The sequence below is a fragment of the Helicoverpa armigera genome, chromosome 26 (assembly GCF_030705265.1).
Source record: "Helicoverpa armigera isolate CAAS_96S chromosome 26, ASM3070526v1, whole genome shotgun sequence".
In the NCBI taxonomy this organism is placed as follows: domain Eukaryota; kingdom Metazoa; phylum Arthropoda; class Insecta; order Lepidoptera; family Noctuidae; genus Helicoverpa; species Helicoverpa armigera.
The window spans coordinates 5,201,335-5,228,623 of NC_087145.1; the positions used below are offsets into that span (position 1 = coordinate 5,201,335).

Below are 27,289 nucleotides of genomic sequence, written 5' to 3' on the forward strand. Positions count from 1 at the left end.
GCGTGAAGGGTTCAACAATCAAATGTTAATACCGTGGATATAATAATTGTGTTTTACTATTTAAGTGGGTAAATTGCTCTCTATTATGTTCTAGATTATGAAGAAAATATTAATTGTTTTATAAGAGTAAAACAATTAATATTTTCTTATTTAAAAATAAAAGTTATTGTTCACTAATAAAAATGTTCATTGTTTATATGATAAAGCCATTTAAAAATTATGAGGTATTTACCTCCCGCGGTTTTACCCTCGTTATGAGGGAACGTTACTTCTCGAACGTAGATAAAATGAATGAAGTCTTTGTATTTTCTGATATTAAGCTATATTGCTGCAAAGTTTTATCAAAATCCATTTAGTACTTTTTGCTTGAAAGAGACACAAACTTTTACACACTTCTTCCCTCATATACTTTTACTACGAAAACTATTTATTATAAACAAAAGTCTAAAAGTTATATTTATTTTCCAGAGTAGGTATAATTCCCATACCTACATTAAATGACCCCTTCTCAGGACTAATCTGGACTACCTCATCGTTATCGGAGTACCCAGTTACCCACACTAATTGCAGTAATTAGTTAACTAAACCACTACAACCCAAATATAAAGGTTAATTAAGAACCTGTCTGTTGTCAGAACAACTATTTTGGGCATCTGGATAAAAAGTGGTGAAACATCGTTGGGAAAAAGGGTTCCGGAGATGATGGCTAAAAGTATCTGGTTTAGAATCTTTCCCAGGTTACTACCGTAAAGACCATCTAAACGTAAACGTAAACGTAAAGACGATCTGTCAAGTGATTGGAGTCACTTGGAATCGAGAACACAAAGGATTGCATAAGAGGCATGGATGAGTTCCAGTCAGTAAGAGTTTGGTTCTCTTTCGTTCCCCAAAAAGGGGGTCACCTATCTTCATAGATGTTATCTCAATTGATTTTACCGTTTCTCCGTGAAAGCGTAGCAAACAAACAAGCATATTCACATTTATAGTATTATTTACTATTTGAGATATCGATTTCCTTACGTAATCCGTTAATGTAGGTACACAATAATATGTGTATGTGTTCACTTTTCGTGGCCAATTTTTGTCGTTTAAAAAAGATTAAATAAATTAAGGTATGAGACGTATTTAATTATGTATTTTTATTTTGTTTAAATTACAAAACCCTGTTTAGAAACCAGAAATTGTTTAACACGAGATATCTTACACAAACTTAAAGTAAATTGCAGTTTTGACAGAGAGACCCAAGATGTTGAAATAATTTCAAGATTTCCACTGAAAACCGAATGGAAATAGATATAATATCTTAGTGCCTTAAACTGACCTTTCGAGTTCTATCTAAAAATACGGTAGACTAGCTGCAGTTTCAGTCGGGAGCGACTTGATGAGATTCTAAAGAAACTCATCCTAATGCCTTTATCTCGGCTCGATGCCAGACTCTCGAAGCTGTACGCAGTTTAGACAGACTTATTATGAAAGGAAACTTGGAACTTGAAAGATTTACTGGTTAAAAAGTTTTCGATATTCGAATCTTTTTCTTTTCTCTTTTGTTTTTTTTTTCGCATTTTATGGTGAAAACGCTTGTGTTAAACTGTTGTTATGTTTTGGAAGTTATATCCCTTTTTACAAGCTTTTATTTTTGTGAGATCAAGACATAAAATTGAATTTGTATGTGTTTGTCTAAACCATTTTCTTTGTCTTTTGTATTATTGCTCATAACAGATAAGTAGGTAGATACACTTCATTTGACGCAAATTATTGCAAGAAAACTATGGGTTTAATTGAAAACGTATATTTTGTACATAAATAGAGGCGGAACTAGTTAGGTAAGTTTTTCTCTCAGAAAGCAGGAAAAATTGGGAAACGGGTATCAGATATCTAGAAGGCATAATATCCCCAACGTCTTAGTTCCACTGGGACGAATAACAGGCGAAATTTATTACTAAATAAATACAAATAAAATTAATAATAATCCAAATACCAACAAATATCTGAAAGGTACCACTCCCACGTGATGCTGAACTCGATCTACCCTCCTACATTGCCTACCCACTGTGCAACAAAATATCAAGAAACAGCTGCCTACATACTACCCCCACTCTTTGTCATACCTTCTTAAATATTTAATAGAATACATTTCCAAATCTGAGACGAAAATATCTGATACAGCGTCTATGTTTTACTACTAAGCGTTTTCCCGTGGTTTCACCCGCACCCCGTGAACTGTTGTCCGTGTCGGGATAAAATGTAGCCTATGTGACTTGGGAAGAATATAGTTTTTATTTATTTATTTATTTATTTACAAGTTTTTGTACACACACATAATAAAGAAAGATGACAGGAAAGAAATAATTTACAAAGGTAATGCTTATTTCTAAAGAAATCTCTTCCAGCATACCTGCGAAAGGAAAAAGGTTCAATAGTTTCGGAGATTTTAGGTTACAAACATACGATCAAACCAAAAAATGCTTCCTCTTCATTATATAAGTACAGGCACATAGATCTGTATTTTATAAATATAGTACAAAATATACCTACTCCTTGTAAAAAAAATCTTCTTAAAATAAGATTAAGTAGGTAACAAAAGATACCTATTCTTAGTAGAAAGAATAAACTTCAAGATTCGTAGCCGACTACGCGTGCTACAAATGCCTACGGTGTTGTTCTAAGAAATCCAATCACGGAGAATGCTCTCAGTGCTACGACTTTGCTACGAGATCGCGACACAGAATTCTGTGTTATTTTTGTATTCAATTGCCGTACTGTAAATATATATGTAGGTAACTATACTAATACAATAAAGAGGATTTTTTTGTGTATTTATTTGTACCCAAAAGGCTCCGGAACTAATGAACTGTTAAAAATGTCGCTCGCGAAAGCTACACTCTTCGCAAGTACCTTAGGCTATATTTTATCCCATTACGGGCAGTAATTCCCACGGGACGCAGGTGAAACAGCGAATAACGAGTAGTATATAATGTATTTATTCAATAAAAACAAATATACTAAGTAAGTACCTACATTGCGAAAGGAAGTAAGATAACAACGGAATGTGTTAAACCTAAAATAAACGTTTTAAATAGTACCCGTTTTAATCTGAATAAAATAATATGAATCATTCATGTTATACTAAGGCATAGTAGATGACTCTGCACGATTGCTGCCCAAGGACAAATGCCATACGAAACTGGCCTTGAGAGTGAACAAGTTAAACCGCAATGACGTTTATTAATTAACTTTAAAAATATATTTTTCTTTGAATACCAGAAAATAATTGTACTTAAAGATCTACTTAATATTTAGCACACGTACTTACACAAAAAAAGTCGAAAGCTTCAAGAAAATTGCGTACGTTTTTTGTTATTTTTTACAAACAAAAGAAGATACCAAACGATCCAATAAAAAAAGTATGTGACTTGACTCCTTAATGTTACGATTTTCGCGTCACGGTCGTGAGAAAAACGTACGTATTGTGCCTAATACATATAAAAACGAAATCGAGGCCTGAAAAATATTTTTCACGTACTAAATATATTAGAAGATACATTTTATGTAAAATAATGAGCTTTAAATAATCTGTGAACGTCGGAAAACTATTCTTTTAATAGGCAAGGCGCTAGAATATTTTCTTAGCCGCAGAAACGAAACGTCTTTGACCTAAAAATTCGACAAGTAGTTCAGTAGTTACCAACCTACTTTCATGCAAGAATTCAAGTTAATTTGGTTATAAAAATACTTTATTTTGAAGTAGTACTAATCGTGGGATATCACTCGGAATTAAATTATTCGAAATTTTAACAAAATTCACACAATGTATTCAAGTACCGCACTTCCTACATACATAGGTTTAAATTCTTATATCTTACGCTGTTACATAATACGAAACCAGCAAACGAACTTACTGCCCTTGTTTATAACGAAAACTGCGCTCCGAGAGGTTTAAAATCCAATTTGTGAAACAATAATTCGATTTAAAAATAGTTTATAATAGCAAAATCGACTTACCTTCAAAACTTGTTTTCAGGAAAGTTCAGTCTGTAAACGCACAGGCATATCTTTTAATATTACGGCGATAAATAAAAAATATCACGTTTCTTTTTTGTTTGAATTCTATTTACAATTTTATTTACAATTTTCCGTAATTTTCGGATTGATACTGGTGGGGTTTGTTGAAACGTCAGTGATGTCGCATTCGCGGTACGCATGCGCGGCGCAAGATGGCGGCCGCGAGGCGGGTCGATAGCGCGCGATAAGGCCGCCGAAGGCTGCGCCACCATTGCCGGGTGACATTGTGTTAACGGGGTAACATAAAAACGAGGTCACCGTTTCGTATTAGCCCGCGCTTCCGCGATACAGGGATACCAGGGTTTTGTGTTGCCAGCTCAAAAATATAAGCCATTTTTCATTATCTGTGGCAAGTTTTGGGTTTATTTATTTGGGTTGTGTATTTAGGTGATGTTAATTTTTATTATTATTTTAGGGGCTGGGGTTTCCATATTTCTATGTTCAAAATGAGTAAATGCTTTTATGTTTCTTATGTAATGTGTATTATGGCAGAACGCAAAACCAGGATAGCGGAAGGTTGTGTAAATATTTTTACACAAACATTCCCATGTTGTGATTATTTAATAGTGCTTTGCATTCTAGTTGTGATCCTCAAGGTTGTATTTTTGGACCACTAAGACACACGCAGTTCAAAGGGAAGAAATATTGAAAGAATATTTATCTTCTATCGTCTATCAGTATTTTTTCAGGCGTGATAAGTAGGTAGGTAGTTTCCTCAAGAAACGGGCAGTCACATAATATACCTGCATAGCTTATATACCTAGACATAAACTAGCTATCATGTAATGCATAGTATACATAGGTATGTAATATTTCCTCATTAAGAAATCCAATACAATATATTACAAATAAAACAAACAAAAATAAAACTAGAAATAAATTTTAATCATCTTCAACATCGCTCTTAAGGTAATGCACTTCTGGGTCCGACATAGTACGGCCACGGATACGCGCCAGCGCAGCCACGCCGCGCGACGACCGCGACATGACGAAGCCGACTGACAGTAGGCCGACTACTGCTATGCATACCAGTAGGACTGTCACTGTTACTGTTGCACCGCTCATGCCTGGAAATGAGGAAATTAGCTGAAGTAAAAGATTCTGAATATATATAGTTCTGCATAGACTTTTTGGTCTGCTTCCAGTCTAACTGGATACCGCCGAGTGTAAATGGAGCGACTGCTTATCTAACCTTCTCCTCAAACCCATGCAAACTGATACCCTAAGCAAGACTGGTTGTCAAACTTTCTAGCTTTTGGCTAATCGTAATGACCGCCAGAGATGTTCAAATGATAGCCGAAACGCGGAGGAACTCGTCATGACAAGACGGTCACCCATCTACCGGACCAATTGCACCAAGATTTGCTCTACTTTATGTATGATCGATCGATCTGCCCGTCTGTTAACAGCTTAGCCACGGGTTGTGGGTACCTAACCTACAGTTAAGTAAAATTTTAAGGCGGTCCAAAACTAAATTCCGAGTACAAGAAGTACGTCCATGGACCCATATCAACCCTCATGGCTCTTATCAAATACCAAGTAGACCGACTTAACTGTATACAAATAAAAGACCCAAAATTAACTAACTAGACATTACCATCTCAAAAACTTACCTTCACTTTTCTCAGCAACCATTTTAGCATGCTTGCCCATATCTGTAGTTTTTACATCTTCATGTTTCGTCGACGTCAACAATATCGTTGTCGATGTCATCGGAAACACAGACACTGTTAATGTAGTAGCTTCCTTACGTGGTATTGGTTTAGGCTTACTAGTGGTACTAGTAGTAGTAGGTTTAGGCGTAGGCGTAGGTTTACGAGTAGTGGTAGTTCGCCTAGCAGTGGTAGGTTTAGGAGTGGTCGAAACAGATGTAGTAGTAGTCGTTGTAGTAAGTAATTTTGTTGTAGGTAATGTTACACGGGTGGTAGGTTTAGGCTTAGGAGTAGTAGTGGTAGTCGTAGTGGTAGTGGTAGTAGTGGTTCTTTTAGTGGTAGTAGTGGTACTAGAAGTTGTGGGAGGTAATGTTTCAGTGGTGGTAGCGATTAGTTTTTGTGTCTGTGGCGGTGGTCCACTTGAAGCAGATGTGTCCGGTGCTGTTGGGTAGATATCTGTGACAAAAAAACGAACACTTTTGTACTTAAGAGCGTGTACGTCAACCGCGCGCCATTTGGCCTAAAATGGTACTTTTCAAACCACTGTTTCTCAGTAACTACTTATCCTATAACTATGTTATTTTTTAATAACGCAAGGTAATTTCACTGTCTATATAGTTAATTGAACATAAATTTCAATTTGTGTAGTTTAAATACTTAAAACCCCTATAACGTAACAGATGTTTTATAAAATTCCCGTTCAGCGTCTATTTCGAAGCTTAAATTCATGTGAAAACAGTGGCAAATCTAATCATATTTATTTTTTTACTCATAGACGAAATCCCCATGCCTATAGTTAGTTGAAAACATTTTTTGATTTAGGTCTCTATCTTTCAGAAAAAAATATTTTAACAATGTGAAAAATTGTGAATTTCAAATGCTTTTTTTACCTATCTATCTTACTTAATTTAATATAACAATTATTTACTATAGTAATATAACTCTTTCTTTAAAACATAAACTTTATATTATAATTTAATCTCTCGTTTTTATTTTCTTATAAATTATTCAAAAACTACTATAAAACGCTGCACGCGAGTCAACTCAAACCAGACCGCCGCAAGGCTTCACAGAGAGAGGATGTGTCGCTCCGTCACATCGCGTAGGGTGAATAACCTCTGCCGTGGATACCGAGAATAGAGTACATTTCAAGCGCGACCAACAAATCTTGATACATTACTATTTTATTTAAAGCTCAATTTTGAAGCATATTTTTTTTATCGATTGAGTTGAAATTTTGTTTGAATGTTCAGTTTTAATGACAATGTATGATTCTATATCCAATATGGCGGTATACCCAAGATGGAGAAAAAAATGTTTTTAATGCATTCCTACGATATGGGTATCAAATGAAAGGGCTTGCTATGAATAACTCGAAAAAAAATGTGTCGCGAGTCTAAATCCAATATGGCGGACTCCTTAGGCTAGAAATCACTTATTGCAGATGTCTGTTACCAATCGAGCTATATTTTTTTTTTTTCATTTTGGATGTACCCAAATTTTGACTTTTGATCTCGAATAACTTTTGAAGCATATAGGATAGATAACTTAAAACTTTATTTGCAATGGTAAACCCAAGCTCTTCACCAATATTTGGCTTTCCGGCAATTGTTGTTATTTGACCACAATTTTTCGGTCTGGATGGACTGGACCATTCATATAAACAATCAATTTTTCAAATCGGTCCAGGCGTCTTTGAGAAATCGAGAACAATCAAATTGAGAACAATCACAAAACAATCTAATTGAAACCTCCTCCTTTCTTTTTTTGAAATCGGTTAAAATACAGAAACATTGTCATTAATCATCAGTCGACTATTTAGTATTGTTGAAAATTGTATGTAATATACAGAAAGTCCTCAAAACCAAGGTTTTCATAGGTGCCCGATTTTTTTTCAAAAGAGTGTAAGTATTAACGACTTTTTTTCATGCTTTTATATTTTAGACATCCATAGACTTACACTATTTTCCCGCTATTAACTATTTACTAAATAATATATTTTTTGTTCTACCAATTTCACTCGAAAGGATCAAAATGGTTTGTGTGACTATACGTGAAGTATGATAGGCACGCACACAGCCGCGACGCTAGTCTGCGCGGTTTTTTGCGTTGAATTACCTAAAGTTGACATCGCGCGGCGAGCGTACACGCTCTTAAGTTAAGTAGGTAAAATTTGGTGATAAGCGAACGGATATTTGTTTGCTGCTAAGATTTTAGACAGCCATTCAATTCAAATGTTATGAAACTTTAATATTAGTTAAGCCTCTCCAATTAGGAATAAGTCAAGTAGATCTTCACTTCTTTTGCTTACATAGTCAAGAACACATTGTTAATTCTCCTTGAAGACAATTTTGGAAAGAAAAATCTTGTATCTATACTTACTAGCATCAAAATCGCAGACATCCAAGAAGTCAGGACAGCAGTTCTGTGTGACCACACAGACTAGATTACACCTGCAGCCGCGAGGGGTCTTAGCTTCACCGAAGTAGTCACAGCGACCGACGCACGATTCTTCTGTGAATACCAAAGGTTTTGTTAGATCTGCTCTTTACCTGAACATATTATGCCTAGTATTGTTGTCATTTATGTATTTTGTATCTATGTATTGTTGTCCTCGGTTCATCATCTGCCTAATCAGTTCCCAACTGTATTGGGATCGGCTTCCAGTGTAACTGGATGCAGCTGAGTACCGGTGTCTTAAAGGGAACCACTGGCTATCTGACCTCCTCACCCAAGTTACTCGGGAATCTCGTTAAGATCCCTTGATTAGACTGGTTGTTAGCTTTTCTGGATTCTGATTTACTGTATCGACTGCCAAAGGACATATTTCAAACCTCACGTGCCTCATATAATTCTGTATCCAGAAGAAGTTAGGAAAAAAACGAGCAAACGGATCGCATCCCGCAATGTGCGGCAACCATTCCGTTCATGGGAAGCAGTTAGATAGAATATCGGTAGAATACAGTCACCTCCGTTATAGCAATAAACTTAGGATTCAAATCTATGCAAAATTTCAGAACTTTGTAGTTACTCGATGTGGCAGAGCGGTTTAGAGAAGTGGATAGATATGTAACCATTTCATTGTCCATGATACAGACACAATAGTTAGACAATGAGTGTGCATCACTTATAACTTATGAGACAGGGAGCTTATTAATAAGTAAATGAGGATTTCTACTCACGTAATATCGACGGTGGTGTGACTGCTTCACTTATGGCTCTGGTGCAGTTTTCGCCATGCTGTATAGAAACGTCGTCAATGGCTATATCACTCATGAAGCTTTCGCCTCTGATGCCTTCTATCACAATCTGTTGATGGTAAATTTATTAATATTAGTATATATAGTCTATATTTCTTAAATACAAAATATGGTCTCCTACAGTCCATGCCTTTTACAACTGTTCTCCGAATGATTTATCTATTTGTAGTCAAATTGTTTGCTTGACAAAGCTTGTCTATTTAAAGTCATCATCATCTGCTTAGCCTTTTCCCAACTATGTTAGGGTCAAAAGGTTTAGCTTCATATGCGATTGCCTATCTCAGCTCTTCAAACCAGGGAAACCCGATACTTCTTGGTAAGACTGGTGACTGCTTGTCCTTCGTTCTGGCAATTTTTTTTCTGGTTATTTTAAAAATAATCTTCAATACAAACCTGAAAATCTTCATTGATTTCAGAAAGCATGGAAACACCGCTATACCACTCGTTGCCCTGGTCTCCCCACTGCTCGAAAAGGGTGTAGTTTTCTGAGCTTGCTTTACTGAGCAGCTGGTACATGGATACGCTATCGGGCTTCTGGTAGACCCTGAGACCACCTACAGACCTGAAATTATAAAAATATCGGGCTGATTATCACGCTAGTTAGAGAATCTTCTCTTCTTGATATAACCTAACTACATCCACCGAGCCTTTTTTCCAATCATGTTGGGATCGGCTTCCAGTCTATCCGGATTCAGCTGAATACCACTGCTTTACAAGACTTGATATAACCTAAATAGAAGCTAGGTAAACTTGGCCCACAGTCCTCGCACTTGGCTTCGCGTAAAGGAGGCGTCATGAAACCCTACCTAGGTCCTACCACTTTTCCTATTGGAAACCAGCCCAGAGCTCCAAATATAGAGGCCCTCACTTAACTACCGTAACATAACAGTCAATTCCAATTTTTTTGCTCTCAGTGCGAGTTTATTTTAAAAGGGATCGCCCGTAGATGCAAGTGAGGATTTCTGACCATAATAGTCCACGCTACACCTTGAACCTTACTCACTCAAAAGTCTCAAGAAGAGATTCTAACGGTGTGCGATACTGTGATGCTCACAAATGATTCTTTTGGTTTACTATAGTAGCAAACAGTAGGTAAGAAACATTACGTGAAAACAATGATTATAATACAACTAGCTTCCACCCGCGACTTCGCCCACGTCAAGTTCGGTTATATCACGTTTCCAAGAGAACTCTTCAAAAGTCCGGGATAAAAACTATCCTATGTTCTTTCTCAAGGTCAACTCTATCTCTGTACCAAATTTTATTAAAATCAGCTCAGTGGTATAGACGTGAAAGCGTAACAGAGAGACAGACAGACAGAGTTACTTTCACGTTTATAATATTAGTAGGTAGGGATAGTAGGGAAGGGATATCCGCGAAATTGTAACCTATGTAGGTAGGGCTGCCATCCGTCCGGGTTTCCCCGGAATTGTCCTCTTTTGGAGGCCGTCCGGGGGCCGTCCGTGCGGGGTTTCAAGAAGTGTCCCGGACACTTTTCATATAAGGAAGCACCTCATTGAATTTAAGTATATGACATGTATATTTGTAAATGGATTACAAATTAGGTATTATTTTGTTTAAAAAAAATCGTACTCGTTCGGGGAAAAAATGCGATTTACGCCAAATGTCCGGGTTTTTTAATGTTTGTCCGGGTTTGGCGAAATTCGAGATGGCAGCCCTATTTGAAGGTAACAGTGGACTGACACCAACGCGTACACATTTCTTGTTCACCAATGAATGTGCCCGGACAATTTCATTAGTACCTCGTCATAAGACCAAGGTCTACTCACCTTCCATACATGTGGTAATAGAAGACGAAGCAGCCATCTTTAGCCACGGAAGCGTCATACACTGGTGACAGCAGCCGAGCCGTGTCATTCGGCACGGCTCCCGTACTTTCTATGTACATATAGTGACCTGCAAATAGGAAAGTAGACATTAAGAATTAAAAAATCAATTAAAAATCTTCTGTAATCTTAATACGTAGGTTGTTACACGAGTATGCCATACATTTTGTCAGTTGTGATCTATTCTAACATAATCAAAATTATTAAATAAAAGTGAGCTAAATATCGTGGAAGGGAAAGTCAAAGGAAAGAGGTGAAGGGGTCGTCCAAGGTATAGCTACATCAAGCAAATTAAAGAAAAGGTGAAGGTTGGGACGTATAAGGAAGTTCAGGCGTAAATGGAAGGAGCTGCACCAACAAGACAACAAGAGCTGGGCTCTTAAATTAAAGAGAGAGAGCTAAATATCTCTAAACCACTTCTAGAAGAATATAAAGACAGCGCTCAAAGGCCCTTCGCTTGCTCGCTTCTCGTTACGAGTGGAATAAACAGCCTAACGGTGGATTTATTTAAACATAAGTTGATTTTCGATTAGAGATTGAATATTGAATTGATTACCTCCATATAAAATATGGTATTTCCATCTCCAATCCATACCCAATCGATATACCTATATAGCAAAGGATGGATTGATAATAGATATAAATCAGCAGTAAATCTAAACCATAGGTACCTGTCCCATTAGCCCCGTAGGTATGATCATAAGTAGGTCCAGTCTGCAAGAAGGAACTGGGAGTCCTGTTACTCCACCATCGCCAATCGAAGTCATGCAAGTCATCCCGTTTCCACCCGCAAACGTTCGAGTCTTCGAAGTCGCAAAAAGTTGACACTTTCGCAGAGTTATCTGTTAAAAGTTATTTAAAAAATAGCGACATTTTAAAAAGAATATTAGGATATGGTTAAAATTTGTGATTAAATTAACACAAGTACAGTCAACTTCAGGTCAGTGGTAACAGTTTTATAGGAAAATCGTACTTATTACTATTGAGTTAAGGTGCATGACAGCTACCACTGATATGCAGTCTACTGTACATATGCAGTTGCACATATTTGAAAAATACCATTAGCAACCTGCCTACCATTTTTTAATAATTAAATAACATTGTTCGGGGTTTAGCCTGGGTTTTTTTTAAAGGAAGTAAAGAGGGCGTAAGCCACATTTTGTTCCCGATAATTCGATGCGAAACGTGTTTCTTCATAATTTGACTCATAATTCCGGTCTGATCAATAAAGTCACACAGGACAACTTCCTGAATAGCAACAAACCGCAATCAAAATTATTCAGTACATTGAAATAAAATATTAATAACCTATGTTATTATGAATTTGATTTGAACCAACCATTTTACAAAAAGCGGGAAAATAATTTGTTCTGAATTCAAAACCTGTATTACCACTGCAATAGAATTTACCCACAAAGCAGGGAAAATCGCAAATTTATTGCCTCCTTTGTTTAATATACTTAAATTAGTTTGCTTGTCTCAACATAATATTGCAAAATATACTTAGGTAGTAAATAATGTGGGTATTACCATAGCATCCTGGAACAGTTGCATTCCATTGTGATCCATCGCAGTACAGTGCTGGTGAGCCAACAAGTTGATGTCCGGGTAAACAGAAGTAAACCACCCACGCCGAGTTATGAGACGGGATAGTCACTGCGTTCTTTACTTCTTCCAGAGGTGGGCAGCCAGACTCTTAATAAAAGAATTCAAACATGTTAGTAAAATACTTGTAAAAATACAAAAGTATATTTATTTGAATACTCATTAAGTTAACCTGCCATTTTAAGGGGATTCAGTTATCTATTAATTTCTAGACACAAAGTTTGACAACCAGTCTTACCAAGGGGTATTGGGTTGCCTGGGTAACTGGGTTGTAAAGGTCAGATAGGCAGTCGCTCCATATAAAACAATAGTTCTCAGCTGCATCATACAACATAGTTACGAAAAGGCTAGGCAGATGATGACCAAAACGCACCCACATTTTATTTTTAGCAAAATAAACCAGATATATATTTTTTCAGATGAAGAATACTTACTAACACAAATAGGTATTGGTTCATCCCACCGTCCAGCCCTACACGTGGCATATTTGTTCCCCACTAACGTGTATCCGGGAAAACAGATGTATTTTATAAAAGACCCGCGTTGCTTCGGTCGCACGCGGCCGTGAGGGATGCGAGGGACTACGCATGGTGATCCTGTGGGACGGTAATAACGATAATCTGCAACAAATAAACTGTTTTTATAAACCAGAAATGAATAATTTTGCTTACGGATAGTTCGTTTTTTATATGAAGCTTTAGCCAACAAACTACCGTCCAGCAAAACGAATCTTTTGTTGATTAAAATATGGGAACTGATCATCTGACATCTTCCCAAAAAGTAAAAAATAATGATGTCATCGAAAAGAGGCATTGCGGCAATTGTAAAGTTTTGTAATTTTTATCGGAAAATATTCCAAACGCCACATGCACTATTCCTATCGATCTATCTATTCATTCGGGAAAAGAGTAGGCAGACTATATCTATTCATTTGGGGTTTAACTTATGCGTGTTTTTTACAAAAAGCTGCATGTACGTTCTTATTTCCACAAGGACGGAAGTTTGATGTCATGCGTTCCATCAAGAGTCATGCGTCCGGCTGATAATGTTATAAACTCGTGTTTTTAACACAAAGATAGGTAAGTTTGTATTGTTGTTTATTTTAACCTTGTCAGTAATTTCCTTGGATTTTTGTATTAAATAAATTAGGACCAACGTTCAACATCTTTACCGGTTAAGCGGTTCCAGGGATTGGCGCGTACAAACAAACAAACTATTCAGTGTTATAAAATAAATACAAAATAAAATATAGGTATTTATGGTGCTTTTAGAAAAACATTATGCACATATTTACAGGAAAACATGACAATAATCCGAGTAACATCATATTTATTATGATAATTGAATGTGTAAAGTAAATAATAAAGGTAACGCATGCAACTATTTTAATATATCAAGAGGAAATCGAGTGTAACTATTTTTATCTAGGGAGGAAATTGAAATATAGGTGTGGTGTGGATTTCCAGCAATCATTTTAAGCAAGAATCACTATTTCAATTAATTTATACTATAAAATATCTTAAAATCCAACGTAATGGGCGAGTCTTAAGGCACGATCCCCGTTGACCGAATAAAGTTTGTAGGTTCTATGGAAGAAAAAACGACGATATAGCATTTGAAACCTAAGGACGTGGTGGAAGCACTAGGCAAGTCAGGATCTGATTACAGTTCCGCGTATATTTCGACTGAATTTCTCTGAGAGTTACCGCATTTGTTGGGCGAACCGCCCCACATTTTACGAACTAAATATATCTATAGAAATATTCTAAAGCTGAAGAGTTTGTTTGTTTGTTTGAACGCGCTAATCTCAGGGTCTACTGGTCCGATTAGAAAAAAAATATTTCAGTGTTAGATAGCCCATTTATCGAGGAAGGTTATAGGCTACTTGCAGAAGAAACCGCTGGCAGAAGCTAGTATTTAATAATGAACGTACACACAAAGCTACATAATACTCTATGGTCGACTATTGGGTAGGCCTTAATAAGGTACCTGCTAGCATATCAAAACAACAACTAAGTACTCCTGTAGAGGAAGTTTATAGTTTAATCAATATTGACGTACCTAAAGGGCTATCCAGGAAATCCCATGTTTTACTCACGTTTTAATGAACATCAGATAAGTAGGTATTAATTAAAACTTATCTGAAAGCCAATTAACTATGGCAAATAAACAGTGTCATGATTTCTGTGTTTCTAAATATAAACGTACATATTAATATTTCTAATACGTACGTAAACGTATATTTATAAATAAGTTATTGTCGTAAGGTAAATTGAAGGATTAGGTGGGAGGCATTTACCCAGCGGTGGGACAATATAGGCTAAGAAGAAAAAGGGGAATGAATGAAAAAAAATATCTAGGTACTCATGGGACGTATTTTACGTCAGACCTCAGAAAGTCGTCAGAAAGGTTACGTTAAAGTCGCGTATTTTTTTCATGAGATTTTACAACATAATTTTCTGATTACTTAGCTATCCAGTTAGGCCAACAACTTATATTTTAAGCAAAAAACAAAAACAAAAATCATAGGAGTCCAAAATAACTCCATATCCAGTTTTTTTTTCTTATTCAACGATACTCGCCCACGCAGCTTCAGGCGGATGGGCACAACCGAGATAGCAACGGAAACGGCAGAAACCAAAAATCACTCACTATGCAAAGTTATCATACAATTACACATTGCAGCTACAGAAGAGTATTTATTTAAGGTATTCTAATCAAGGAATAGATTTTAGGGAATGTTTCTTACATTGGAAAGCAACATCTGAAAGATAAGTCTACTCCGATATAGGTGTTGCCTATCCATCTAAGCATTCAAAAGTGTAGATTTCTGAATATTAAGACACTTCACTATGGAAGTCTAAAAACTTACAAAACAACTTAAGAAGTATACATTCTCATTAATTTTAGCCCGGTCAACAGCATGTAAGCTTACGTTAAGTTGTTTAAGACAAATTCAGTAATACTGAAATTCATCCCAGAACTTAAATAATGTAAAAGAATTAGGTACTTTAAAAAAATAGTAAAGATTTATGGACCTGAGACCTTGCAAAAATTGGTAAACCTATTAGAAAATGTAAAGAGAAAAATACCAGCATATTTCTTAATGATATTTGTTTTTAAAGCCTTTTTCAATTGTTAATAACATTATAATCCTACTTAGCTCCACTTCAGACTACCTATACATTGAAGTACCAAAAAGTGTATGTTTTAATCCTCTATGGTGTTTTAAGTGTCCTACTTTGCTTGGTGGTTTTAAGTATACCAATCTAAAGTAAATATAAACGAATATTTTGAAACAAATATTAGGTAAGAACACGACTAAAAATGACTTACGGTCTGCTTCAACAAAACTGAGAACAAATAACAATAATAAACACTTTACAAACATTTTTCACTTTAAATTATTCCGATGTAACACAATATACTTCTGTTATTTAATTAATATATTTAAAACAATAAATAATTTTCATGTCATGTTACTTCATATTTTAGGACTAGACTGATTGTCGGTGCGCACGCATTTTAAATGTTGTTTCATTTATATTGTTGCATATTGTTCTCATGAAACCCGGCAAAGATTATGCACCATGGCAGACTGTACAGCGGCACTGATCATGCCTACGTTGCAAAGCTTAATAAACATTTGTCGGTTGTTATGAACTTTATAGCATATTTTTTGTGTCATGAGAAATCTAGAATGATTAGCTATATACAATTTACTAATTTTCTAAATACCTATCAACGTATAGATATTGTACCTAACCTACCAACGGATAGGTACGTCTTTTATTGCATTAAATTGGTTGGGTTTCAAAAAGGAATGCCACATATTTATTCAAGATATAACTTCACAGATAACATACAAAACTAGGTAAAAACATATCCAAACAGTTATGTAGCTTAATTTAATAGTCTTTGCCCTGGACGGGATGTACTTTTATCAGAGGACGCTTCCTTTAGACGTACAACCGATATTCCATTGAATACTATCAACTACCCATGGGGCTTTGTATTAAACAGATTAGTACAGAGGCTAATTTCTTATCTTATCGCAACTTACCCTTAAACGCAATTAGCGTTCTTAATTTATGATTCACATCGAATTACGGATAAATATTTTTGTTATTTGTCAGGATATGATAAAATAATATTTTTTTAAGAGTTCTATGAATTTTTAAATATTTACTGCAATTTGTTACTGGGATTGCCCCATGATAAACGAGGACGAGAACAAGCCACCGTGATAAAAAGAGGTCTATCAATAAAAAATACTAGAGATAGATCCAACGAGATATGAATCAATAAAAGCGAATGTATTAAAATATCAAGATGTTTATGTTTAAAGCAATTTTTATTGTTTAAATTGTAGAATTTCCCATGATGAATGAATCACCGATGCCCTAAAACACAAGGGGCAATTGAACCTAGGTAGGTCAGAGTATGAAACTTCTTTCCGGTCCTACCACAGTGGGACATGCGGTTCCTGAGGCTGGCGGGTTCAAGAAAGCAAACATAAAGCAAATCAACTCTTAAGCTTTATAATATTAGCACATAGGTATTTCGTTGGAGTGAACATATGCGAATCAAAATCCAACAAAATAACAACAATGATGAATATTTAGGTTAAAACTCGCAAAAACTTGTAAAAAAGATACTCAAATATTGTATACTATCTATTTTCCCGCGGTTACACCCACATCCTATGAGAACTTTCCATACCCGAATAAAACAGCCCATATTCAGCGCAGATCTTCGATTCTTAATAGTGAAATAATTATTCAAATCGATTCAGTAAATTCGGAGACCATCCGATGCGATGAGTTAGCAAAAATTACAGCTTTCCTCTTTTTATATTAGTATAAATAATAGATACTCGAGAAAAGTCGTAGGTAACAAGTTGTATAAATTGAAGGGGTAATCAACACTAGAGTTATGGCAACATTTAATAGCGTTCCACTCTTCAGCTGTCATTGCAGATGACTCGACTCTTTTTGTCTGTTTCATCTTTCATACAAACAAGAAAGAGATAGCGAATAGACATGCTATGAAATTGACCGTGCTTGTACTGGAACGATGTGATTTATTTTGTTTGACAACAAACAAATCGAATGGATATGAAAATGTGAAGAGATTTCAGTTTATAATTTAAAATAACCATGGATATTGGATATTTATGCCGATTTTGTTTATCAACATCCGACAATAACATGTGCAAGATACAGGAATGCGATATATTCAGTAAAATTCGAACTTTTCTGACAATAGACGTAAGTTTGCTAAAGTTTACTTTTCAAAGTTTTGCTTAGCGAAGAATAGGTATATGGTTTTATGAATTAGAGTTAAACAACATTATTCTTAAACCACGGACGAGTGAAGCTTTAGCATTTTTTTTCGATTGGATGTAATTTTTTTATAACAACGAGGGATTAATATAAAAATACCATGTCCATTCCTACCTACCTATATTGTTGTTGTAACAAAAATATTTGCTTTTGCCTGTTTTCAGATATCAATTGATGAATCTTTGCCAAACAAATTATGCAATGAATGCATTAAAAAGATATCAGACATGACCAAATTCTGTTTAACTGTACAAGAAAACGAAAATAAATTAAGAAAGTATTTAAAAGATGGTACTTTGCATGATTATTACTTAAATTTTACTAATAATGTTCCTATCAAAGCAGAAGAGATTGAACCAATTATATTTTGTGATAGTCAGTGTATTAAAAATGAAGGTAGCAATACTGAATTAGCTACAGAAAAATGCAAAATTAAAAGTAAAAGGAAACTTAACAAAGCTCAAAATAAAGACAATAATTTAGATTACAACAATCAGAAAGATGAAGAATTGGCTGACCATTTTAATAGCAACCACAGTAGCTCAGATGATGACACAACACTTTCAACTATAAAAATAGAAAAAGAACTACACACAGCGCCAACAGAAATTCAAAATAAGAAAAGGCATAGAAAAAAAAGAAAAGCGAATAACTCTATGCTATTGAATGAACCGCATCATACCATAGACACAAATAAGGAGTCCGTAAAACAATTTACATGTCTCACTTGTTTAAAACCATGTGATTCTCAAACAGATCTCAATAAACATTATCATAAAGAACATTTAAATAAGAATATTAGTACAAAATATACAGAAAAAGACGTAGATGGTAATATAATGTATGGCTGTGATATTTGTGAGGAAAATTTTAGTACAAAGAAAGATATTTTAAAACATGTTGATAGTCACAATGATGAGAGACCATTAATTTGTAAGCTTTGCGGTAAGTTATTATGTAAAACGAGTCAGTTTCTTATGGCTTCACCCGCATCCCGTGGTAACTACTGCCCATACACGATAGCCGGATAAAATATACGCAATATTACTTGGGGATAATGTTGCTTCCCAATAGTGAAAGAATTGTTCAAGTCAGTTCAGTTGTTTCGGAGCCTTCGGTTTTGAACAAACAAAAAATGTTTCCTCTTTATCTATACTAATATTATAAAGCTGAAGAGTTTGTTTGTTTGAACGCGCTAATCTCAGGAACTACTGGTCCGATTAGAAAATTTCTTTTAGTGTTAGATAGCCCATTTATCGAGGAAGGCTATAGGCTATTTATCTCGGTACGGGAAGTAGTTCCCACGGGATGCGGGTGAAACCGCTGGCAGAAGCTATATTATACATATAGATGAAAGTACTATATTTTTTCAGTAACTGTTTCTGAATATTTTATTCCACATCTATTTAATATTTTGGGAATGTAAATCAAAGTAAGCTTCTATTAATTGGCACATAACATTTAAATGTAGCAAATAAACAGATACACCAATTTATGTATATTTTCACAGGAAGAACTTACAAGACAGTTATGGAGATCATTAGGCATGCTCGGGTACACAGTGGGGTAAAACTGCAGTGTTCATACAATTGTGGGTACTCTACAGCTTACCAGGGCGCTTTGAAAGAACATGAAAACAGGCATCAGTCTGTACACAAGGTTTGAAGCATTTCTATATGATGTTTTACCCAGTTTTATATACAATGTAGTGGGACTAGCCGTCACCTCAGCTGCTGTACATTGTGGGTAAAAATCATAGTGGTCTTAAAAAACACTTGTCTTCTAAACTGTAACCTGCATTTCCATTCATTTTGTATCTCAAACCCAATTCACATCCAGGTTCATACTTTCTACAACATAAACAAAAAAGAATTGTTCAAATCAGTTAGTAAACCATCAGGATATGGGTGACCAAATATGAAAAAAACTATATAATACTAACATTCGAATTGATAACATCCTCTTTTTTGGGCATTTGGTTAGAAAGGATCCAAATCCACATAAGGGGAGGGGGTCTGATGAATTCTAGAAGTTTCCTGGTTCAAAAAACGAATAATATGTACAGCAAAAATGTTTAATGTGAAACACAAAGTGCTAATGTTTAGGCCTCTACTTCACCATGAGACTATGCAAAGTCCTTTATCTACCCGTTTTATATTCCAGTACACCTGTGAGAAATGTGGCAAGGGTTTCAACGTGAAGACCTGGTATGAACAGCATCAGAATATCCACACAGGACTCAAGCCTTTTGTTTGCAGTATATGTGGGCTAGCCTTTCACATGGCCAGGTTAGAAAAGCAGAAAAACTATGAGATTACTTATTTCCCATAATTTATCTATGCTCATCATCTGCCTAGCCTTTTCCCAACTATGTTGGGGTCGATTTCCAGTCTATCGGGTTTAGCTGAGAACCAGAGTTTCACATAAAGTGACTGTTTTTTTCTGTGTTGATGGATAAAAAACTTAACTGCTTGTTTGCCTACATTTGATCTGTAGGGTATTCTAAATCGGATGACGGATATAATGCATAAATTACTGTAAAATTTTAGGAATTCTATTCACGCAGAGTTTGCCTGTGTGAACCATTGATTATAAAATTGTTGCTAGATCATCAACATAGATTTAAATACAATTCTGGCCGATGATAATATTTAAGTATATATGTACTAATGTTTAAGTTACACCCATGCTATTCCAAAACAAATACTTGAATTTTACAGATATTTGACAGCTCACAGAAGCTCGATGCATCCACAATCATCAAGCGTGAAACGGTACATATGTGTACATTGCGGACAAAAGTGTGATAGTGCCAACAGTCTTAGTTTACATTTAGAGGTATGTACAGATTTTTTACTATTTTCGCTGTACAGGTACATTCCTAAATGTTATAAGTTTGAGATAATTTGCCACCCTGTACACGAAACTTAATAACTTATTTCAGCGGTTTTCATTTCTAAAACCGATAAAATAATGATAAAAAATAGGCGGGTTTCATAGAAGGCGTGTGAGGGCGGAGCTAGTAACGTTCCTCGTTCCCCGAATACCCGCATGTTGTTGCGCTACTTTCCTAGAAGATTTTTCGTTATTACATCTCCGATAGTCATTTTGTTCTCCATGTTCTAAAATTTTGTCTATTTACAGGAACACGGAATAAATAAAGAAAAGGAATTTCTGTGTGACTTCTGCGGCAAGATCCTCTCCAGCGCTGATCAATTGAAGTATCATCACAGGATGCATTCTGGAGTCAAGCCGTATTCGTGCAGGTTCGTACCTTAAGCAAATTATTTTCATTTTGATATTATCTGCCTAGCCTTTTCCCAACTATGTTGGAGTCGGCTTCCAGTCTAACCGATTGCACCAATGTTTTACACGGACCGAATGCCTATCTGACCTCCTCAACCCAGTTACCCGGGCAACCATACAACAAATACCCCAAGGTTAGACCTGTTGTCAGATACTCTGACTTCTGACTACCCGTAACGACTACCAGAGGTGTTCAAATTCAGCTGGGACCCACCAGTTTATTGTGCTTACCGAAATACAGTTGACACGATAACTCGGAATAACAAGATGGTTCTTACTTATTCATGGTCCGACCGCGCCAAGCATTGCTTAACCTTATGATTATTTGATCCGCGTGGTTTTGACTTATTAACCACGAGCTCTTTGAAGTATAAGTATATGTCGGCGTCAGGATCCGACATCGTTTAAATAAAACAAAGGGGTTCTCACACAATCACTTGGTTTATTCCAATTAACACAATATCAGTCACTACAATTATTTATCACGAATTTGTGGGAGGTGTGCACTCGGCAACGGTCGGCGAACGAATGACCCGAGTCGTGCGCGCGCGCCGCTTTATATAAGGTCCACCGTTGACAGATCGACGGTTGACACATCGACGGTGGCGCCGTCATATACATAAGTCCCACATGTGATATGCTCTAAAAAACTATAGTTTCATCCAATGATAACAGTCACACTATTTTTCACAGCATATGCAACAAGTCTTTTGCAAAGAGGTACAACGTTAAAGTTCACATGACATCTCATTCCGGTGAAAAGATTCACTCTTGCCCACGCTGCGGGAAGAGGTATGCGCAGAGAAGCACGCTTCTACAACATCTGAAAAGGTAATATACTATACCAACTAACATAAAAAAATTCATCATACCTCCCAGTTTGACTAAACCAGGGTGAACCAACCAACCAAATCTTCCGTATTGAATAAATCTCTATTTACCAATATGCCTAAAAATAATGTTTTTGTAACTCTTCAGGCACCACGCCGGGACGTCGCCTGAGCGCACTGCGTAATACCTACATACAGAAACTAGGTATAAATAATACGTCAATAAACATTTTTCATTCCGAATATTTTATTTTCTTAAATGTCTTAACTTCACGAAGCTTTCTGAAGCCTTCCTTCACTCGTCTCCCTAGTAATATCTTATAAGTTGATTATCAGGAACAATAAAGGCGTGAGTAGAGTAACCGCTCCGACCCTGCCGATGGTCGCCGAATTATATTGCTGAATCTGTAACGATGATAGATCAAACTGAGAAATTGTTCCAAATATGCAATTACCGCGACCCTGTAATACGAATGGCTAAAGAATGAACATGGAACCGATGGAATGGAGTTATTCAGTTCAATAGGTAAATCCCCCTAGCTTGGAGGCAGCAGTCCAGCACTTCTCATTTGAGCTACAGCGGGTCCATTTGGTTACTTTTCACGTCATTAAACAGGTTACCATTGGTTACCTTAGCTTCGATCCAGTCGGTATAATTCGCGACCCTGGCGTATACTCCTGGCCACGTCGGCTCGGCGCAGCCCCAGCTCCACGAGGTGACTCCCACCACCAAATTCCCGTACAGCAGCGGCCCGCCCGAGTCACCATTGCATGTGTCCTTGCCTAAAACATAGTTAGCTTTCTTTAATTTTGGAGTATCTTCTTTTCTCCTGCCCTGTTCCCAATTTTACTTGGGGTCGGCGCAATATGTCAATTTCTTCCATTTTCCCCTGAACTGACACTCACTCCCTTCCTATTCATATCATCTTTCAGGCAATCCATCCATCTTTTCCGAGTTCTTCCCCTCCCTCTCCATCCATCTACATTCATACTTAGCACATATTTTGTTGCATGCGTATCATCCCTCCTCATTACATGCCCATACCATGACAATCTTCTACTTCTCATCTTTTCTGTAACTGGCGCTACTTTCAGATTTCCTCTAATGTACTCATTCCTCACTTTATCCATTCTTGTAATTTTGGAGTATATGCCATACATATTTGCTTACGTAAGGGTTGTTCGTGCAAACTGTAGGTATTGAGGGGGTCCAATATGACTGCCTAAGTCGCTCTATGTTGAATAATGGTATTCAGCTGAATCCGGTTAGACTGGAAGCCGACCCCAACATGGTAAGGAAAAGGCTCGGAGGAAGGAACGATGATTAATTATCACTTAGATATGATTTGCGATTGATCATCATAAAAGCTCTCGAAGTACCTATATTGCCGCCAACTTGACGAATAGTCTGCACTACGGTCTACGACATTCGCCTAGCCTTTTCCCAACTATCTTGAGGTTGGTTACCAGTCTAACCGGATGCAGCTGTAATTAGCTGCTAGAAATTGGCACTACGTATCGATACGTCATTAATTTACTTCATCATCATATCAGCCATAGGACGTCCACTGCTGAACATAGGCCTCCCCCTTAGATCTCCACAGATACCCGTTGGAGGCGATTATTTTACTTACCTACTTATAATTACCTAATTATGCTTATTTATGTTAAACGTACTAAACTGCTCGCTATTACAAAATACGTAGAATTTCTTTCGAAATACTTGTGAAGAACTTCGATTAAACATTAGCTTAGTAACCTTTTGGTACCAGCTTTTACCCGCGTCCCGTGGCAACTATGTACTTGCTGTACCCTTAAAATATAGCCTAATTTTTTCAAATCGTTTCAGTGCAGTAGTATCAAACAAAACAACAAACATATAAAAATATTAGATATCTACTTTATAAAATACATAGGTGAGGTACCTATGTACCTTGTGTAGGTACCTATCGTAAGTATGTACCTATCGTATATAGAGGATAGAACCTACGTATGGATTTACGATTGAAGGGTAGCTTACCTCCAACATCGAGTATTCCGGCACAAATCATGCCATTGGTCACCGGGAACGGAGCAGAATATATTTCTTCCAAGAGGCGGTAACGAGCCTCGCAGACAGACCGGTTGACTTTCAGTATGGTGACCTCATTCAATACTGTTGACGCCATTGTGTTATTCACCTGTTCAACAAAATATTTTTTCAATACCCTAGTTTCCAACTAGTCAAATTCAATCTTCATTGATGTGTCAAAAACGGTTACGTTTAAAGATATGTTTTGAAAGCGAGCTGCCTTGCAATTGCCGACCGCACGCACGTGCCGCAACTATATCTACCTACTACTGATTTTTGGGTATTTACATGAAATTACGTTTTAAATCGAAGGGGCTCGCTTCTAAAACGTACCTTTTTTTTAACCACGTCAAAAATCATCAAATGACCCCTCCCGCTGTGGGTTAGCAGCGGTGAGGGAGTGTCAGACTCTTACTGACTAAAAACCGTCGTGTTCCGTCGTAGGCCTTTTATGTAGTAGGGCCGCGGTAACTCTTTCGAACAATCCCGCAGCCCCGAACAACCCACAGCCCTTCTAAAACGTACCTTAGACAGCGATATCTGCGTCTCGGATTGGATATTTGTAAACTTTCGTCAGTTTTTATTGAAGAGCTGTCAATGGCCCGATCAGGTATATTTTACACAATTAATTGCTGATATTCTCGTACTCACATTAGTGAGTCCCCACCCGACGGCGGTGAGGGAAGTATTGTCAGGTAGCTCCTGTCCCCGGGGTCCGAGGACCGCGAACTGCACGCTGGAGCTGAGGGTAGCTGCTGTACTCAACACCGCCACGGCCACGTCGTTATCCCGGGACGGGTTGTTGAACGATTCGTGGACTATCACTCTCGATACTTGGTGCAGAGATCCACCTGTTTACATCATGCAGAATTAAGATGAATTTTAACTTTGAGCTGGAACAAGATATGAGTTATCCAAACTTACCAGTGTTCAGGAATGTTGTGCCCATCCTAATGGTAAAGAGGATAGCTGGTAGTACATAACCGTATCTGCAAAAAAATAGGATCTTTGTTCATTTTAGAATCTTCTTTCCAGACAGTGTTTGTGTCAAAACAACTGGACTTGATTATGCTTAAAATCGAGATATGTAAGTTTCTCCTTTTGATAAGAAATCTATAATATACTTAGGTAGGGCACTAAAAGATGATTAATAGACATGCGTAACATCAGAATTCACACTTATATTGTTCGGAGCGATAAGAACGGGGAAGTCCTTTCTAATAAATATAAAATAGCGTATGTAAATGTAGCGCTCGAATCGAGTGTGCTTTATTTTATACTTATCTAATGACATCAGCTCTTAAGATTGATTTAAGTACTGGGTAATCGTAATAAATAGCTATTGTAGCCTTTCTGCATTTGTTCCATAGATGTCTGACAGGAATAAAATATGTTTCGGTCCTTTTTTTAAACAAGAGACTAGAACAATCGTAGCCTTTGAAATAAGTCACCAAACAATTTACAAAAATAGTTTCAAATATCTTTTACAAAACCTAACATCGCAATTAGTCTACGCTCTATCAGTTGACGGGTAAAAAGCAAGACTTAGGTCTCGTTGTCCCCTTTTACCCGTCCTTGGATACTGAGGGAGCTGAAGAAATTTACACAGGCCCAGGGGAGAAAACAGTAGGTACTCCAAAATCTTGTGGGTCTCCAAAGTAGACTTAAGCCAAAAGTTAGTACGAAAAGACGGCACAAAAGCTGAGGTTTTTAGTGGGTGCAAGCCCCACATAACCTCACCGTCTCCCCGGGCGGTGTGTGTATGCATCAGGCATTTTCCTCAGCAGGAACAAAACAAAAAAAGGGGTACTAACTAGTGACACTAGTGTACTCACAAATTGACGAAGCAGTGACTCGCAGAGAGAACATGTCGTGACGTCAGCAAGGAACCCCCGCAATTGAACTGTCCATTGTATAACACCTGCAACACATCAATGCATTCCAGATGTATAATTACAAATAAAGAAATAGGTACTTTGACTGCCTCGTTGGACTTGTCGTCGATAGCGCGACTGATCTGCACGAGGTCTCTTGTTCGATTCCTTGCCGAAATCTCTATGTGGGTTTTTTCAACTTTCATAAAGAAGCCCTGAGTCTGTAAGTTGACGGTGTTACACCCCCGTGCCTATTGTGTAGTAAAATACTAAGGCCCAAGTTAACCGACAGCATAAACGTCCATTTTTTTCGTAAAACAACCGTTTACATAGAAAATGGATCGTGAAAATTCATAGAAAACAGTTGTTTGAAGAAAAATTACTTTATTTATTAGTTTATGCTGTCGGTGAATTGGTGTTTACAGGTGCATCTACACGTTGCAAGTAGCTTGCGCATGTTGAGGCACATGCGCAGGTTACATGCATTTTAAAAACGTGCGGGTCCAGGGACTCGCGCATGTACCAAAGCTAAATACCCACCCGCGTGCTCTTGTCACTTGCTCTAGCTACATGCACCGTGTAGATGCACCCTAAGTTGCAGCTTGCAGGACCTTACCTGAACCATAAATGGATACCTTTCCACGGTGGTCTCCACCCCGCCTACAATTCGACTGACAGTCTGAGTAGACAGATCAGCCGTCTTCAATTCAAATGATTCTGCATTACCTGACAACAGAAGTTTACGTAGTTTCAATAAAAATACTAGCGAATCGCATTTTTCGATAAGTTACACCATTTGACTGTAAAGAAATATTATAAAGACCATTTTCAGTGAGTTCTTTTGACGTTTTTTTCATTCAAAAGCTAAATTGTTGGTATCATCAGAAATTGATATTATTTGTTGAACATTCATAATTATGAGTTTTTTGTAATGAAGCAAAGTCCATCTAGTTTTAAAATAAAAACATGACTAATTTTTTAAATAAAATTAACTATTTCCCACTTGAGGGTAAAGATCACATTATGTACATAAGTTAGGAAACACATTCAAGCACAATTTTTTTTTACCAAAATTTGTCATAGTTTTAGTCATGTAAAATAGACTTAAGATTAGATTTTACTATATTAATTCTATTAAGATTAAGATCGTATTTCCAACTGGTTTATTTTATGAATCACAGATGAAACATTCACTTAGAATACCTATTACAATTTCTAAGTTACACAGCTCTTTACACGAAAGTAAAAAAAATTGCCAAAAACCGATAAAATATAAAAAGAAAAAAAAAGACACTCACAGCTTGCAACTGCAATTAATAAGAAAGTAACACACCACATGTTTGTTCGTTTGTCCCACATGGTTTGATTTGCCCTACATTATATATACCTACTGCTTTGATAAATTATTTTATTGAAACCAATCTTGTGCGGAATCTT

At 36.7% G+C, this 27,289-nt stretch overlaps 5 protein-coding genes across 27 annotated transcripts in view; 2 read left to right on the forward strand and 3 right to left on the reverse strand.

Moving 5' to 3' along the window:
- Cadps (Calcium-dependent secretion activator) overlaps window positions 1-4,266 on the reverse strand; it is a 52,073-nt gene extending 47,807 nt beyond the window's left edge. For 10 of the 23 annotated variants that reach the window (XM_064041749.1, XM_064041753.1, XM_064041759.1 and 7 more), the window contains exon 1: window positions 4,003-4,265. The gene's annotated coding sequence lies outside the window, so the exon portion shown is untranslated. Of the gene's footprint in view, window positions 1-4,002 lie in introns of all 23 variants that reach the window. The other 13 variants (XM_064041756.1, XM_064041745.1, XM_064041765.1 and 10 more) reach the window with 3 other exon arrangements.
- LOC110375042 (filamin-A) overlaps window positions 1-27,289 on the forward strand; it is a 307,158-nt gene that overhangs the window by 68,524 nt on the left and 211,345 nt on the right. The window lies entirely within an intron of this gene.
- On the reverse strand, window positions 4,927-15,985 carry LOC110372413 (MAM and LDL-receptor class A domain-containing protein 1). Its single transcript, XM_021329098.3, has 10 exons — window positions 15,763-15,985; window positions 12,861-13,046; window positions 12,352-12,516; window positions 11,493-11,663; window positions 10,765-10,891; window positions 9,368-9,536; window positions 8,897-9,023; window positions 8,097-8,228; window positions 5,676-6,170; window positions 4,927-5,129 (listed from the first exon to the last, which is right to left on the reverse strand). The coding sequence occupies exons 1-10, from the start codon at window positions 15,815-15,817 to the stop codon at window positions 4,945-4,947; spliced, it is 1,812 nt and encodes a 603-aa protein (XP_021184773.3). The 5' UTR covers window positions 15,818-15,985; the 3' UTR covers window positions 4,927-4,944.
- LOC110372409 (zinc finger protein OZF) lies at window positions 17,397-22,149 on the forward strand. Its single transcript, XM_064041860.1, has 8 exons — window positions 17,397-17,696; window positions 17,936-18,716; window positions 19,282-19,430; window positions 19,935-20,059; window positions 20,492-20,609; window positions 20,916-21,037; window positions 21,771-21,908; window positions 22,056-22,149. Exons 1-8 carry the CDS (start codon window positions 17,586-17,588, stop codon window positions 22,090-22,092), a joined length of 1,581 nt encoding a protein of 526 aa, XP_063897930.1. The 5' UTR covers window positions 17,397-17,585; the 3' UTR covers window positions 22,093-22,149.
- Window positions 22,153-27,239, reverse strand: LOC110372412 (trypsin CFT-1). The gene is made up of 8 exons (XM_049849578.2): window positions 27,151-27,239; window positions 26,469-26,578; window positions 25,814-25,899; window positions 24,903-24,967; window positions 24,630-24,829; window positions 23,928-24,087; window positions 22,539-22,690; window positions 22,153-22,312 (listed from the first exon to the last, which is right to left on the reverse strand). Exons 1-8 carry the CDS (start codon window positions 27,209-27,211, stop codon window positions 22,226-22,228), a joined length of 921 nt encoding a protein of 306 aa, XP_049705535.2. The 5' UTR covers window positions 27,212-27,239; the 3' UTR covers window positions 22,153-22,225.

Coding starts and splice junctions, on each gene's coding strand:
- LOC110372412 (XM_049849578.2), bottom strand. CDS start 27,211: ATGTGGGACAAACGAACAAACATGTGGTGTGTTACTTTCTTATTAATT. Junction 24,088..24,629: donor TCGGGTGGGGACTCACTAAT/GTGAGTACGAGA, acceptor TTTGTTGAACAG/GTGAATAACACAATGGCGTC. Junction 22,691..23,927: donor CGGAATACTCGATGTTGGAG/GTAAGCTACCCT, acceptor ACTATGTTTTAG/GCAAGGACACATGCAATGGT.
- LOC110372413 (XM_021329098.3), bottom strand. CDS start 15,817: ATGTTTGTAAAGTGTTTATTATTGTTATTTGTTCTCAGTTTTGTTGAA. Junction 9,537..10,764: donor TATTACCACATGTATGGAAG/GTGAGTAGACCT, acceptor TTATAATTTCAG/GTCTGTAGGTGGTCTCAGGG. Junction 9,024..9,367: donor AAATCAATGAAGATTTTCAG/GTTTGTATTGAA, acceptor TACCATCAACAG/ATTGTGATAGAAGGCATCAG.
- LOC110372409 (XM_064041860.1), top strand. CDS start 17,586: ATGGATATTGGATATTTATGCCGATTTTGTTTATCAACATCCGACAAT. Junction 20,060..20,491: donor CTAGCCTTTCACATGGCCAG/GTTAGAAAAGCA, acceptor TGAATTTTACAG/ATATTTGACAGCTCACAGAA. Junction 21,038..21,770: donor GTCAAGCCGTATTCGTGCAG/GTTCGTACCTTA, acceptor TATTTTTCACAG/CATATGCAACAAGTCTTTTG.